Below are 16,730 nucleotides of genomic sequence, written 5' to 3'. Positions count from 1 at the left end.
ATTTGAATTTTCACCAATCCTTTCTTTATTTATCTTTGAACAAGAAAAAATAAAGAAAACTTACTCAGTCCGATCGAATATTGTATTGTATGATATGAAATAATAATGACTTGTAATTGTTTTGTAGTGAAAGGGGATGTTTTTTTGTTTCTTGTCCTGATGTTAATGTGGGCTCCAAGCTCCTTGTCCCACTCTCTTTATATGTATAAACATCTCTCTTTCTCTCTTCATATATATGTTTTGTGTTTGTAAACAAACAGTGTACAGATAGAAAGGAGAGAGAGATAAAGAGAGAGGTTCATAACTACTCTGAATGAAGATTGAAGCACCAAAGACCATACAATGCATTTCTCCATCTAAGGTAAGAGGTCAATGAAACAATTAACAAAAAGTTGAAAGTTTCATCTTTTTTTTTTCTTTCTTTTCCAAGAAAATTATAAAAAGATGGATAGTAAAAGGGGAATAGAAAAGCTTTTCTTCCCTTTATGTGAGAAAAATAAAATAAAGATGATTTCAGAAAACAAAGCTCCCTTTGTTTCTCTCTCTTAACTCATCTTACTTTCTTCCTCTATTAGTAAAGATAGATGAGTACTGATCACTCTCTACCAAATAAATAAGGAAACATAAAAATAAAAAGAAACAATCTCTCCTTTCTTTCTTTACATGAAAAACAAAAGATTCCTCAATTTTGTTCTTATTTTTCATTAGTCACAGTTCCCCTTCTCACTATAAACCACACTGTCTTTGAGATAAAAAACAAAAAGAGAGATTAAAAACCTCATCCGATGATAGACTACGAGAGAAGCAATAACACCAAGAACCTCAACAACCATCATCGCAACCCTCCTCCGTCTTCATCTTCCTCCGATCTTCTTCCCGACGGTAATGGAACCGCCGTGACTCAGAAGAGGAAACGGAGACCCGCCGGGACACCAGGTATATCAGCAATTCCGTCAAGTTTTTTTCCTTTTTAGATTAAGCACTGAGTAAAATATGGTTATAAGAGTTTTTAAATTTTGTTTGCGGTGGCAGATCCGGAGGCGGAGGTGGTGTCTTTATCACCAAGAACGTTACTAGAATCGGATCGGTACGTGTGTGAGATCTGTAACCAAGGTTTTCAAAGGGACCAGAATCTACAGATGCACAGGAGACGGCATAAAGTTCCATGGAAGCTTCTTAAAAGAGAGACCAACGAGGAAGTGAGGAAGAGAGTCTACGTCTGTCCGGAACCGACATGTCTCCATCACAACCCTTGCCACGCGCTTGGAGATCTCGTGGGAATCAAGAAACACTTCAGGAGAAAACACAGCAACCATAAGCAATGGATCTGCGAGCGATGCTCGAAAGGCTACGCTGTTCAATCTGATTACAAAGCTCATCTCAAGACTTGTGGCACTCGTGGCCACTCTTGTGACTGCGGCCGTGTTTTCTCCAGGTTCCATCTCTTAGTCACAAACCCTAGTTTTTTAATTATTAATTTTATTAAATATATATGTATACGAATCCTTAAAATAAATCAAAAGAATGTTTTTTCTAGTATGGCGTGTACATGTTTTGATTTTAGATAACGCACACAGATCTTGAAACAACGTTACTAATGGAATCTGATGATGTTTTGCTTTGGACTGTTGTCTGAAAACACTTTCATTAATTTATTAATTAGGAACTGTTTTTTGATTACTTACGTTGACCCCATATCACAGATTTCATTATCTCAATTTGTTAATTATATACCATACCAAACCTTGAAGTCTTGCATCTCATGCTCATATATATAATCCAAAAGATACCTAACTCCACTAACTTAATTATTTATAATTATTTGCTACGAGACACAAATATTCCTTTGTGCTTTCCATTTTAGTTAACTTATATAATAACACTCTTGTTTATCAGAGTGGAGAGTTTTATAGAGCACCAAGACAATTGCACCGTTCGCCGATCCCAACCCTCCAACCACCGTTTACCACAGCAGCAACACACCGCGAACGCTACACAAACCGCTTCGACTGCCGATAACAGCGAAAACGCTGACCTCTCCATTGGTCCTATATTGCCTGGACATCCTTTACAAAGAAGAAAATCTCCACCGTTCGATCAACAACCATCCTCTTTGCTCTATCCTTTCGGTTCCTCGTGCGCTACTAATGGTGGCATCGAGCTTCAGCTACTTCCATCCAGGTATAGTACAGATGAGACCAGCCTTAGTCTGTCTATAGGGACGTTGGATCAGACGACTATGTCAGAAGTTGAGAGGAAGAGCTACGAGAAGGGAGAGACGAGCCTAGAAAGAGAGGAGGCTAGAAGAGAAGTAAAAAGGCAGATCGAAATCGCGGAATTGGAGTTTGCTGAAGCCAAGAGAATAAGGCAACATGCGAGAGCTGAGCTTCACAAGGCTCAGATTTTTAGAGAAGAAGCAAGCAGAAGGATTAGTGCAACGATGATGCTAATCACTTGCCACAATTGCAAGCAACACTTCCAAGCCCCGGCTGCTTCGGTTCCTCCTCCTTCTCAGCCGCATTGTACTGACGAGAGCACGTCTCTCGCGGTGAGCTACGTGTCTTCGGCGACTACCGAAGGGGAAAAGGCAAGTGATAGAGCATCGTCATAGACCTTGAAGAGATAACACAACAGATAAAAGAAAATATTCTTCTTCTTCTTTCTTTTTTTGTTTCTTTGATTGGAATTCGAGATCTTTTCATATTCGTTGGTTTTTTTTTATATATATCTCTTGGTTTGTGGGTAACCAGGGTTGGGTATTCACTTGGGTTTGATTTTTTTTGTTTCTCAAACAAAACCAAAGAAGAGAAGAGTTTAATTTGTTGTATGCATGAATGAATGTGTTGGGTATGTTGGTTGCTGGATATTGTAACTTGGTTAATGTAATAAACGGGTTATAACTCAAACATACGTTTATTAGTTAGAGATAACTAATCTTACTTTCAGTTTGGTAAGGATGTTTTGGTTTTTTACAAATCCCCACAAATATTTGCATTTTCAACAGACAAAATATATTTGCATTAAATGCAAGGCATAATGATTAGGTCAAATGAGTAAAATTTTCAGGTAGAAACTATTCTCTCCACATCTCACGCCCGTGTAGAGTAGACCGTAGTTTGTAAACGTCTGTTGAATTGGATGGTAGACTTTAATTTGATTAGTTGTAGATATTATCTGGATTTTGTGGGTTTTTGGTCTCAATGTGACCAAAAAAGAAATCATATCTTTTCACTTAAAGACAAAATCTCATGAGATATCTTTTGACCCTTAAACACAACTTAATTATTTTTTCTCGTAAAAAAAACTCGATTAAACTTTTGGTTTGTAGGAAAAAAACAATTTTATGGAGTGATCTTAGGGCAATGGTCAAAGATAAGTCTTTAATACACAACACTTAGGATCAAGATCCGCTCCTTACGAATGTAGAGATTAGACTAATGGGCCGGCCTGTTGTGACCCAATAGTTGACAAAAAAACAATTTTGATCTCTATGCATTTTCATTTTGAACTTTGGTTTTCTCATTTTTCTAAAATAAACAAAACTGATTAATCTAATCTTTATAAAACTTTAGAAAACTGATTACATCTGAAAGAAAAAAAACAATTGTAAAACAAACCTTTCTTCATATCTAATAATTATAATGTTATATAAAGTTTTATGTTTCAACAGTTTCCTGAACTTATAGTAATAATTAGGCTTTAGATTTTTTTATAAAGTTAATATATAGTATAACATTATCAAAAAATCAGCAAAGACAAAATTTTAAATTCCATAATCAAGATTTTTTTTTTGCTTTATATAATATAGATTTATTAAATTTTCTACTACTATGTAGAATTATCAGGTTTTCTTGTCGATAGATCATGCAACTTTATTAAAATTATGCCATATATATACCAAGTTTATTTTACAAAAAGTATCTTACAATCAATCATTACTAGAATCAATCTTTTAGAAAAAAAAAATTAGAAGAACCATGGCGAAAGACGAGATATTTATTTGGTGCGAGTCATAACTACAAATTAAACGCTTGCATGGTTGCCATGTGGGTCTCTTTAATACTCTAACGAATCATTTCCTCCAAGGTTATAATTATGCCTCACTATCTATGGTATATAAATGTACTATTATATGAAATACATTGTAAACGTCGTTTTCTAACAAAAAGCTTATAATCATTATCAGGCGAACAAAATCTGTAATCAAGTGGTGGTTTGTATTGGTATGGTTAATGTACCACTATTCGGATTAGAATTTATAATACTAGTTGACAAAAGAATAAATAGTTTTAGTTATCGTTAATCTTTTTTTTTCACTGACTAATTAGCAATCTTATTATATAAAGCTGAGTTTTGAAAGTTAGCCATTAACATAATTTTAACATGTGTTAAGTTATTAATCTAAAATTTTAATATGTGTAAAAGTCAATATTTAATAGAGGATTTAAGATTATGATTAAAAAACAAAAAAATTGTTTTAAACAATATTAATAAAAATATAATTATAAGAAATTACAAAAAGCAGTTTTTAAATAATTATAAGGAGATTATATATATATATAATTCATAAAATTCGAAATTATAACATTATTTACTTATTTTAATTAAGTTATTAATGCTACAAAAAATAGAAAAGAAATTAAGAAAAATATACAGTAATTTATTAATTCTAAAAGATGTAAATATTCACTTCTACATAAACATAGAACATCTCATATTTTTCATCTAACAAAATAATTTGTTCAAAAATATTACTTTCAACTTTGTTCTAATGGTGAAACATTTTAATGGGAAGGCAAATTTTCCAATTTTTAAAACCAAATATACTTCTACTTTCTCTTTTTTCAGTTTGAAATAGGTAAGATTAATATGTTGACCCAAAAAAAAAAAGATTAATATATGTATTTTCTTTTTCTAATAATGTATTTTAAAATTTATTGTAGTAGTTTTAGATAGTTTTATATAAAAGACGTGAACATGTTCTCTCCACGTATGAGGAGTGCACAGCCGAGGGTCTTTTTATGGTGGAGGAGATTGGACGCAAGGTTATCTCCTCAAAAGAGGAATGTGGGAAATGTTGGAAGCAAAGTTATCTTTCCAATGAAGGAAGGCGCAACCAAAGTTCTCTCCATTGTAGAGGAGGTTGTACGCAAGGTTCTCTCTATAATGGAAGATAACAGAACTGAGGTTTTCTCCATGATTGGTCATACACTATTATGATATAATTTATTTTTTATTCGAAATCTTTTTTGAGCCAACAATTTTAGTAAATAAAGAAACTATGCAAAAGTGAAAGTAAAAAAAACATTTAATAGTTGGCTTAATTTGTTCACATAATATATTTGTAAAAAATACACTTTTAATGGTAACATAGATAAAAGATTTGTACAGTAGAACCTCTATAAATTAATACTTGGTATATTAATAATCTCTATAAATTAATAAATTTCTCCGGTCCCAAGTTGGAACTATTGTAATTTTATACACTATTCGATAATATAATAAAATAATAATTTTTTGAAACTCCTTTGTAAATATATGGTTCCATCAATAATATAAATTAATAATTATATAAAATTACCTAAATATATGTATATATCTACACATTAATTTTTATTAGAGTTCATTTTTAATATTTTTACTATATAAAAATTTTTGAGTGCTATTTTCAAAACATGATAATTGTTATTTTGATTGTAATTGATTTTATAAAAATATTAGTTATAAAGATTAAATCTTATTTTTTATATTTTTTTACCAAATTAGGAAAGTCTCTCTATAAATTAATATGATCGATAAATTAAAACCTCTGTAAATTAATAAAACACTACAAGAAAATAATTTTATTAAGACGAAATATTTAGTCACAATAAAAAGTATTTAGTCACAATATAAACATTGTTACGAATTTGTGACGATTTTTGAATGGTTGCAATACAATGGTCACAAATTTTTTTTTGTAACAAAAACGTCACAAAAATAGCAACGAATATATTAGTAACAATTTTGTCATCAATAATTACGACACAAAAAGTAACAAAATTGTCTCAATTACAGACTAACAAAACGTCTTTAAATCGTCACAATTCATGTTTCAAATAATGTTTTAATTATGTATCTTATTATTACGAAGTTATAGTCTCAAATAGTCACAAATGATAATTAAAAATTTGTCGCAAAATTTTAACAAATACTCAAAAATCATGATATTTTGTGACTATCATAATGTCCAATCTTATCATTAGAAGTAAGTTCCAAATGCTAAGTTATTACTAAAAAATTCATTGCATATGATAAAAATTATAACTAAAAAATTAATCTCAAAACAATATTATTTTTTAAAATTTATAATCATACAAATTTTTTATAATCATAAACATTAGATATACATTATAAGCTATTTTGATTCTTACAAAGAAAATAAATCACAAATTCGACCAGCTGCACATATTCGATCAGAACTTTCATATTATAACTCCCATGGAAACGATCTTAGGCTCTCTGGAAAGGTAAGACTCAGATCTTTCCAACGGCAGGTAGATCAGCTTCTGGTTCAATTTGTAACAGTGGGAAATGATTTCATAAGATGACTTATGTTAATTCGCGGATCTGCGCAGAATAGGTTTGAGAAATCATGTATAACTTTTAATCTACAAAAAGAGTTACAAAATCCTTTGGGTAAAACTTACATATATGGGTTGGGAAATTCCTCACCAAAATTCGTCCATAAAAGAGTTCGTTTACCCTTTTTTTTCCACCATCTCCTAGGACATGTAAGATCTGTCCTTAATCTCAATTGTGGCTCCTTGTTCTCTTTCTCTCAAATGGTTTACTCTCTCTCTCTCTCTAGATTTTGGAGGCACGAAAATATAAAGAATAAAACCCTAATCATCTCTTAAATAATTCTTTTTAAATTAGGTTTAGAGATTTGGTTTAATGGGTTTTACATAAATTACACACTACAAGAAAACATGGATTTGCCTACTGCAATTTGCGACTTAAAACTCAGTCGCTAAATTTAGCGACTGAATTGCGATTGTTTTGCTACTTAATAGCTACAAAAACAAAACAGTCGCCAAATAGACGCTAATTGGATACTAATTTATAATGTCTCATTTTAGTCGCCAATTTGCGACTAATTTGGAGACCGGTTTTGCAGTCGCCAAAAGTTGCGACTACGCAGCTACTATTTAGCGACCGATTTATTTAATTTGGGCCTTAAATCAAATTTGGTCCGTAAGAAAACGGCCCAAACCCAACTCGATCTAATATTTATCCTGCGAAAACCCTAATCCCTCATTTCTCTTCTTCCCCGAGAAAACCCTAGATCTCAATTGATCTCAATCGAGAACCCTAAATCTTCATACCGTTCTTGTTTCTCTTTTGTTGTTGATGGCCGGAGCAAAGAAAAGAGGAGGAGGAAGAAGAAACCCCTCAAATCGAACCGCTGGAACCTCACAACCGGTGAATCAAAGACCCGCGACTCTTCCTAGCCAATATGCCTTCACGCCGGCGAACCAGCGAGACCCAGAGACTGATTCTCAGGGAACTCCTGTCCCAATCCCCAGCCTCCAGCGAGACCGATGCCTCATTACGGAGACTATCCACCTCCGACAAACCTTTTCCACAACTCGAGGAGCTTTCCAGGAGTATCCCCTTATGGCGAAGCTCCAATCAGGTGTCCTTTTCCTCAGCCTCTCGCCTCTGCGACGGATCCACCAGAATTCTCGAGTCCACTTCGACAGTCTCCTCAGGTCTCGACTATACCTCGACAGTCTCCGCTACCTCGACAGGCTCCTCACATCTCAAATCATCGTCCATTGTCTTCTCAGCCTCGAGCTGGCTCTGGATCGCACCACAGTTCTCAAGCGCAGAACTCGCATCAGGAAGAAGAAGACCAAGCTGATTCTGAGGATGACGGTGCAAGGGAATCACAACTCCCAGCTGATGTACTCGCTTCTTTACATGCCATGCTCGTCCAGCCAGGCCGTGAGTTGTACACCACTGTCCTCTCTCCCACATTAGAGCGTGGAACTACTTGGTAAGGATTGTTTGTGTAGATTAGATTGATTAGAGTGATTAGAATTGAAAGGATTGTTTTATTGTTTTAGTAGGTTTGTTTCATTGGATTAGAAGGTTTGTTTAGAAGGTTTGTTGTTGATTATATTAGTAGGTTTGTTGTTGAGTAGATTAGTAGGTTTGTTGTTGTTGTCGATTTGTTGTTGAGTAGATTAGTAGGTTTGTTGTTGATTATAATTTAACTTTCGATTTGTTTGTGTTATAAGGTTTGGTAAGGACAAGGGAGTGATTACCCGAAATATTACAAAAGTGTTTACAAACAAGTTTGATGGGCCATATTACAGTTGGGGTTGTGTTCCTACTGCAAGAAGAGAAAACTACTTCTTGGAATTCACGGTAAACTTCTACTCCTTTCAATTTGATTTCTGTATTTATAGTTTGTTTTTTTGGATTGTTTGTATCACTAACACTAGTCATCTTTTGTAGAAAACACACACCTGGGATCCCTCACTAACCGGTGTCGTTCAAGAAAAGTTTTATACCATTTGTCAAAACCGTATGAAAGACATGGTTTCCAAGGCAGCAGCTCAGCGAGATGAAGCAAAACCGAGTTGGATTGAGAAAACTCTTTGGAAAGAAATGTGTGACTATTGGAACAGAAGAAGCCATGGCAAAGAGTGAAACCACTTCAGCAGCTCGAATGTCTGACTGTAATGGTCTTGGCCCTCACAAGCATGTATCAGGGCCGAAGTCTTACTTGCAAATCGAACAAGAGATGGTGAGTTAATAAGTTTTCATTGTTTAATAAGTTACATCAGATGGTTCATTATCTAACCTTTTCATTGTCTAACTTTTCAGGAAGTGGAATTGGGAAGACCGCCAACTATTCCTGAAGTTTTCATTAGGACTCATACCAAAAAAGATGGGACTTTTGTGGATAAGAAGGCGCAAGCAGTTCATGAGGCATATAAGCAAAAAAGGGAAGCTAAGTTGGCTGCTCTAGACAATGACGACCAAGCTGATGGTACATCACGTCGATCGGAGCTATCTCACGAGGAGGATGATGAGCTCTTTCTTCAGGTAATGTTACTTCTTTCTAATATGCATCATTAACTTTCATTGGTAATTAATGATGTTAACTTTTTCTCTGTTTTGTTATGCAGTCTACTTTCATAAACGATAGAGGAGCATACTTTGGGGTTGGAAGCCTAGGGAGTTTCATCAAGGGCAAGCGGAAGTTCCCTGAAATGTCTTCTACTTTCACAAGCCTGCAACAACAGCTTGAAGAAGCTAACCGCAAAATAGAGCAACAAGCAGCTCTACAAGCAGAGCGTGAAGCAGAGGCTTCACGGGTTGCAGCTGAGGCTCTACGGGTTGCATCTGAGCAACAAGCAGAGATCTCACGCTTGGTGAGCTACCTCAAGACTAACCCAAACTATGTCGCCTTCCTCGAGTCTCAAAGCAATGACCCAAACCTCTTTGATGTTTAAGTTAGGTTCCTTCACTATCCCTCCTTCCTTTATGAAAACTTTTGTAATCTTGTGACTTTTGTAATCTTTGTGACTTGTACTCTTGTTATGTTTGGATGTAAAATTAAACTTATGTGTTTGTTTAATTTCATGTTTGTTATGTTTTAGTTATAGTTTTCATAATCCTTTTTGTTATTACAAAATCAAATAATTCGTTTTTACTAGAATTTTTTAAAAAGCATGATAATTAAACAGTCGTAAAACAGTAACCAAAACGTACACAAAACAGTAACCAAAACAGTCGCAAATGAGTAACCAGATCAGTCGCTAAAGAGTTGCAAATTCAGTCGCAAATTTAGCGACTGTTTGGCGAGGGAAGAACGACCACAATTATCAGTCGCCAATTAGTAGCTCCGTGTCGACTATTTGGCGACTGATTATTTTAGCGACGCACTGTTTAGCGACTACGTAAGTCAGTCGCCAATCAGTCGTAACTAAGAAGTTAGCGACTGTTAAGTGACTATTTTTGTCGTCGCCAAATCCATGTTTTCTTGTAGTGACATAACAATTTACACTATTTTATGACTAATGTTTACTCATTTTAATATCACAAATTGTGACTTGCATATCTGTTATAAGTTCATAACTAATTTGCAACAACATATTGGTCACAATGTAGTCATAAGAGTGACGATTAATATTATCGTAGCATATTCGTCACTATGTGTGACAAACTTTCGTTACTGATTTTTTTTCCGTCATAATATAGTGACGAAAATACTATGAATTTGTGACAAATAAATTTAGTCATAATATCGTATTTAAAGTGTCACAAATTTGTGACGAAACTTTTTTGTCTCAAAAATACGTCTCAATAAAATTATTTTCTTGTAGTGAAATTTCATGGTCCCGACTTTATTAATTTATAGAGGTTTTACTGTATATGGATATAAATTAGTGTATTATAGCAAAAAGAAAAATTATAAATAATGTAAAATAAATTTTAATATATTTTTATCAAATTTAATTTTATTTAAAAAGTTTAAAATCCGTACATCGGACGGGTCTTTGTCTAGTACATAAAGGGGTAATGTTAATTAGCATTTCGCGCATTACATATGCTTTGATTATGTTATTAAAAATTAATCTAAAATTTTTACAGAATAACTAGAAAAAGTTTGACATATACTACCTATTTTAAATCAAGAGAGTGTACACCTACTGAGTCCATATTCACCAAATTGTTATTTTGTTATTGTAACCAAAATATAATGAGCTTTATTTAAATTTAAATTTACCAATAAAATTTTATAAAAGGGAGTACTTTAGAAGGAGCTTAGTTAGTTTTTAATGTTGTAATGACTAATGAAACCTAGAAAACGAGGGTTGTTGAGAGAATAATTTGACAATGGATAGGATTGTGTGTGTATGAGTGTTCTTTGTTACTATTATTATTATTTTATTTTTAGTGAACAAAAAAGGAGTACATTAAATAAGAAGAAAGAAGGGTACTCAACTTCAAGTGTGCATGTATGTCGGAGAGTAATACAGAAGGAAAAGGACTGCTCCTGGTGAAGCATTACTACTGCTTGACACATGCATGTGTGGTTCAGTTCAGATTCAACTAAAGCCAATCCCTTTACTTCCCTTTCCTTTCTTTAATACTATAATTGACTGTTTTATAGCTTTCGTATTCTACTATATCGTACTAGATATATCGGACGGGTCTTTGTTTTACACTATGCACCTCCTTTTTTGTCAACGAAATTAGAAAAAAAAATCGGTGTATATAGTAAAAAAGTACCCTAGTACATATTTCACACAAATTATAAATGTACTAAACCATTCATATGAATCATATCTATGAAAGCTCAAATACTAATAATAAGTTTTTAAAAACTTAGACTAAGTTGAGTTGAACAATATAATCTGAATTACACGATAATTTTCCAAAAGTATACTTCAAATAAATAATTTTAGATGTACCTAATCAGTTTATAATATTAGCCGCGCGACCCAAAATGGATAATCTTGATGATACAAACGATGGAACCGGTGAAATTTTAGAACTACACTTTTTTTTTAATATCTGAAAGGAAGGACCATATATGTGCTATAATTTGGGAGGAACAAACTAAAAAAAGCTCAACTGCCCATTCATGCAAAAGTGAAACCAATGTGAGATATACATTTATATGTAAAATTAGAAGAGAAGAGAGAAGTCGTTTTCAGAATAGAAGAAGTGGGTGTCGTTTCATTTACACGAAAAATAATCAAAAAACTGAAATAAGAGAAGAAAAAAACGCCATGGATTTCAGTGCCAATGTTAGAAATGGTTAGGAGTCAGTCATCAGTCTCTCTCACTAGACCCCTCTTTCTTCACTCACTTCCATGATTTCCTTCTTCTCCTTCTTTATGCAGTCATGTCACATCGTGACGACACAAAACTTTTAATACTAATATATTACTTGTTAGTTTATTATATTAAATTTCATTTCTTTTTATTACAAGAAATATTTATAGCTATCTATATTTCGTTTATTTCCTTCTTTCAGCCTTTTATTTATTTACCAAGTTTTTGATATATTGTTGATAAGACAAGATTTGAATCATGACATAGAATTGATAGCTATATAGGAAAAAAAAAAAAACGAGTGCTACAAAAAGTTTTAACTATACATAATCAATTTTTGTTATAACTAAAAACATCATGTCTTGGTGTATTTTTACTTGTGTATAAATAAGATCGTCTATCACCGAGCTTCAAGCAAATAAACATTCGAACTGAAAGTTAAAACATATCCTTTATTATAGTATTCACCTATGAACTATGATAAACAAACCATTTATGTTATCCAATTTCAAAGTAAAGTGTGGTCTATCTTTTTGTAGTAATAGTATCTTTAGCGGTGTCAATTCTCATGGATTGGTTCGTTTAGATGTCACATGATGCAACATAACAAAAAGTACAAAAGCTGCATGTTATCATCATTTTCCTCATGCATGCATATCTGCATCGCCAATATTCCTATACATCTGTTTTCCAAGAAGAACTTAACGTACGTATATGAAACAAAATGATTGAAAACACACACACACAGACTTCTGTGACTACTAGCTAGTATTTATCAATAATGCTAAATTATGTAAACGAAAAAGAGGAAAAAAAAATAAAAAAGACAATAATGCTAAATTTTCTCAAAGATACCGACACCTATTAAAAGTAAAACTTTATTTTACCTCAAACTTTTAAAAAGCCAACACATTTTTTCCTCTTTTTTTCTTTTTTGTCTGTCTTCTCGATAACGCTTTCGGCTGATGAGATCTTAAGATTCCCAAATGTATAGGTGAATGAAGTAATTAAGATTATAATTTTGTTTGAATATCCATCAATATGGTGTAGCTAGGGAGCTTTGAGGAACATGAAGATAAGGTTTATATTGATCCAAATGGACTGATATATTAGACATTATCTTCCATAGACCATTTGTTTATCTTTTGGCTTTTTTGGTGGATGCCACTTCTCGCTCAATTCCAAACCCAATGCCTATATATATTTTTCTTTTGCCAATTTGTTCACAATTACAGTCACCCTCCTCCTTCCATTTATTGGTTCTGTAATTTGCCCAAAGAATGGGGACACGACAAACCTCGATAGCGACCAGTAAAAAAATAAGAGAACGATAGAGTGAAGACATAGTAAGAGTGATGCCCCCACCATTTTGTTTATTGACATTTTCCTCTTCTCCATTTGCTTCTCTCCCACCAAAATAAAAACCAAACGGAGTGAAGATTCCTCAAATCCTAACCCGACCCCAAACTCTAGTATCAAGCGGACTAAAGTATCCGAAATAGTTAAACTTAAATCACACACTAGCACCAAAATAAGATCATGTTATAAAGAGAAACAATGAGAAACCAAACACATGTTTAGTTGGTAGTCTTCGAAGCTTACACCAACGATACAAGGTAAGTCTCGAAACCAACAAAGAAAAGCAAACAATTTCATTCGACTAAGGGCACATGCATTGAACTTATAAACAGAAGGAAACATCCACCATTCCATAATTCGTGAACAGACCTCATTGGTCATCATCACTAGTTATGCTTATTCACAAGGATAGATATATGTGAAATTTTTCTACCCAGAAAATTACATCAGAATACAGTAAAAAAACATGGGATTGGAAGCCTGCTTCTCTGGCCATTAAAAGAGCACATGAAAACAAATTCGAGTCAAATTCCCAAATTCTCCAATGGTGAAAGCAGAAAGGCCAAAAGCCTTTTTTTTTTTGTGTGTTTGTTTTGAACTTACGGAAACTACATTTGTACCTAACCATACCATAAAACTTACCTGAAACCCAGAATGAGACAAAGGGTTTTGTTTTGAAGTAGTGTAATCTCTCTCATCTAGGAGGAAGACCTGTGTTCTGGTTAGCTTCTCTATCTCTACGTCTTCTACCTGAACGTCCCATCAGAATGCGTCCTTGTCGCCTCATTCGACTTGCCAAAGAGTTACTGTTACTATGCCTCTCTTCTTCCCCCTCTTCCTCCTCTTCTCCGGAGAAATTAAGCTCACTTGTTCCGTGGTTGATTGTAGTCGAGTCATTCGAATCTGAATCAGAGCGCCTTAACTGATTCCCTGGTGCCCCAAAAGCATGCAACAGAAGGAAAACATTCACAAGATTCCTACCAATTCCAGCATCGATCCCACCATGATCACCACCCTCATCTGAATCTGAACCGTCAGCATTGTTCCTTTCTATCACGTAATCCCCAAACACCATTGAACCAGGCATGGTCGACCTAATCGTGCTCATAACATCATCTCTGTCATGCTCAATCTCAAGCCTTCTCCAATTCTGCTCCACATCAGGATCCACTTCACGCGGCTTGGCAGTAGGGTGGTCCATTTTCATGTGTTTCCTCAGCTCTTTGAAGGTTCCAGCAAACACACAATTCTCCTGCATACAGATCCTCTTCTTAAGATTCAAAAAGTCACGAGCAGGCTGTACAATTGTCCAACCTTTCACCTGGCCTCTACAAAGTGGGCATGTGAGATTCCCAAGCTCAGATTTATTGATCTGATGATGGCTCGATGACTTTAGCTTAGCTGACGCTTTCTTGTACTGATCTAAGCAATTGGAATACCGGAAACTGGTTCCACACATGTAAGGACGACATCCCTTGTCATGCGATGAGCAGAGGAGAAGAACAGCATTGTGCGGACACTCCATGCAAACCGAGCATATAACATTCTCCCAGTCCCTCTTCTCTAGACACTTTGAACAATCTTCTGCAAACATGTTCCTTCCCACAAGCCGATTAGAAGATGGAAGTTTGTATGGCCTTGCTCTAGCCCTGAAGCGTCGCAAAGGAAGCCTGCGTCTTGTCCTCCTAGCTTTGGCCATAATCTCAAATTCAAACCTGTACAATTACAAAAAAAGATTAGCAAAAGTTTGTAACAATACAAGGAGATATCTCTTTATGAAATATCCCGCACCAATGATGCTTCTTGAATATAGCCAGCTACATACGCATTTATAACAGATATTTCACAATCTCGCATCAATGGCAAAGAAAGCCCATAAATTTTACAGAATCAGAACGAACCAACAGGCATTAATGTTGACAGCAGGAACAATATCAACCTATTCCTCGGAATAAATGTATTCAGTATATAGTCACTCAAACAAAGATGGCTAGATGACAGTTATTGGATTCATATATCACTGGAAATACAAATGCAAAGCAATCTAATGAAACTGAGATCAAAGTATGGTAATTCAAATAGATCAAGATAACACAATGACTAGACTAAAACGACAAAGAGATCAAACAATCGAAGCAATATACCTCACTACTCCCAAGATAACACAATGACTAGACTCTCAGCAACCAATTCACAAAACTCATGGAAAAAAAAGCAGATGAAGAGACGAAGTCGCATCTCATCAAATACAAGTTAATAAGATCACATAAAGTGCAATATAAAAATAACAAAAAAAAAAAAGATGTGCCTACATGTTACAAGACAACCAAAAGGAACATGCTTCACCGAACAACTCACGCGACATGACAGTGAATCAATAATAATTAAACAAAGGAGAAACCTTAGAATCTAATCTAATCTAATCCACATGGAGCAATGACCTTTGACACATCTCAGATCCAGAGAAAATTATATAAAAAATATAAGCAGAGTTAAAACAAAACTGAAAAATATAGAAATGTTCTCATAACCCAAGAAATCAAAAAAATTGAAATACCCAGATGGATCCTGACAAGTTCTATTATACAATTCCAACGAATTTTCAACGATCCCATGAACCAAATCCGAAATCGGAAAAGTCATAGCTATACAAAATCCGAAATTTCCAGAAATCCTCTTTAAGTTCGAATTCAAAATTTCCAAAATTTACATATCATCTTGATAATCTAAGACGAACCCACCAAAATCCGTCGAGGAAAACACTAACCCAGATCGCTAATTAGACGAAAAGAGTAGAAATGAAGACAAGGCGAACACGGAGCAAAAGACTTCACCTTTTATTAGAGATTAGGGTTTAAACACAGCGTAAGAAGACGGAGAGGCCTAAATCGATCGAGCGAGAGAGGTAAGGTAAGGGTAAACGAAGAGGTAGAGAGGGACGAGGAAGACGAGTGGGAGTGCGAGATTCGCGTGGAAGCGTCTCCACGGCTCTCGAATCGGAGTTTCTCTTTCCTCACGTCACGTGTAGTGGAGTTAAGGTATCCACGCGTCCTTAAAGTGCGTAAGACTGACGCGCGCACGCAAAGGTTTTTACAAGGCCCTTGACAATGGGCCTGATAACGAATCATACACAATACACCAATACTTTTAAGGGTTCTCTACTTTTACGATACCTTTCCACTTAAATTAACTAAGCGCCATTATCCATGTTTTAAAGGTTTGGGATTGGCCTCTCTGATACGAGATAAGTTTTGTGAAAGTGATGATTTATGTTTAAGAGTAAGGTTAGATTTTATAGATGAGTAAGTGTTAACTAGGGCAAGAACTGAATAGAAAAAAAGAAAAAAAAAATTAATTTAATTATTTAAAATGTTGAATTAAAATTTTTATATATTTTAAAAGCTTGTTTAATTTTTTTTAATTTTTATATTAGTTCGTATGTTCAGACATAAATTATTTTTTTGTAAGTTTCGTATTAAATATTTTTTTTTTCATTTTTTAAAATAATAAAATGAATAGTTAATAAAATG

General features: G+C 34.2%; 3 protein-coding genes across 4 annotated transcripts; 2 read left to right on the top strand and 1 right to left on the bottom strand.

Moving 5' to 3' along the window:
* Nucleotides 1-231: 231 nt before the first annotated feature.
* LOC104787821 (protein indeterminate-domain 14) lies at nucleotides 232-2,906 on the top strand. The gene is made up of 4 exons (XM_010513467.3): nucleotides 232-361; nucleotides 709-936; nucleotides 1,033-1,435; nucleotides 1,897-2,906. The coding sequence occupies exons 2-4, from the start codon at nucleotides 786-788 to the stop codon at nucleotides 2,609-2,611; spliced, it is 1,269 nt and encodes a 422-aa protein (XP_010511769.1). The 5' UTR covers nucleotides 232-361; nucleotides 709-785; the 3' UTR covers nucleotides 2,612-2,906.
* A 5,798-nt stretch (nucleotides 2,907-8,704) lies between these two features.
* Nucleotides 8,705-9,509, top strand: LOC147944777 (uncharacterized). Its single transcript, XM_087512716.1, has 3 exons — nucleotides 8,705-8,797; nucleotides 8,878-9,099; nucleotides 9,183-9,509. The coding sequence occupies exons 1-3, from the start codon at nucleotides 8,720-8,722 to the stop codon at nucleotides 9,507-9,509; spliced, it is 627 nt and encodes a 208-aa protein (XP_087368842.1). The 5' UTR covers nucleotides 8,705-8,719.
* Nucleotides 9,510-13,496: 3,987 nt separating this feature from the next.
* Nucleotides 13,497-16,355, bottom strand: LOC104787820 (uncharacterized). Of its 2 annotated transcripts, none has more exons than XM_010513465.3 (2): nucleotides 16,035-16,355; nucleotides 13,497-14,915 (listed from the first exon to the last, which is right to left on the bottom strand). In XM_010513465.3, the coding sequence occupies exon 2, from the start codon at nucleotides 14,897-14,899 to the stop codon at nucleotides 13,895-13,897; it is 1,005 nt and encodes a 334-aa protein (XP_010511767.1). In that variant the 5' UTR covers nucleotides 14,900-14,915; nucleotides 16,035-16,355; the 3' UTR covers nucleotides 13,497-13,894. The 2 variants fall into 2 exon arrangements, with proteins under 2 accessions (XP_010511767.1, XP_019101611.1); XM_019246066.2 differs by lacking the exon at nucleotides 16,035-16,355 and adding an exon at nucleotides 15,345-15,524.
* Nucleotides 16,356-16,730: the final 375 nt, after the last annotated feature.

Source organism: Camelina sativa, chromosome 5, assembly GCF_030686135.1.
Source record: "Camelina sativa cultivar CO46 ecotype springtype chromosome 5, ASM3068613v1".
Classification (NCBI taxonomy): domain Eukaryota; kingdom Viridiplantae; phylum Streptophyta; class Magnoliopsida; order Brassicales; family Brassicaceae; genus Camelina; species Camelina sativa.
This window is presented reverse-complemented; position numbering and strand designations above follow the sequence as displayed.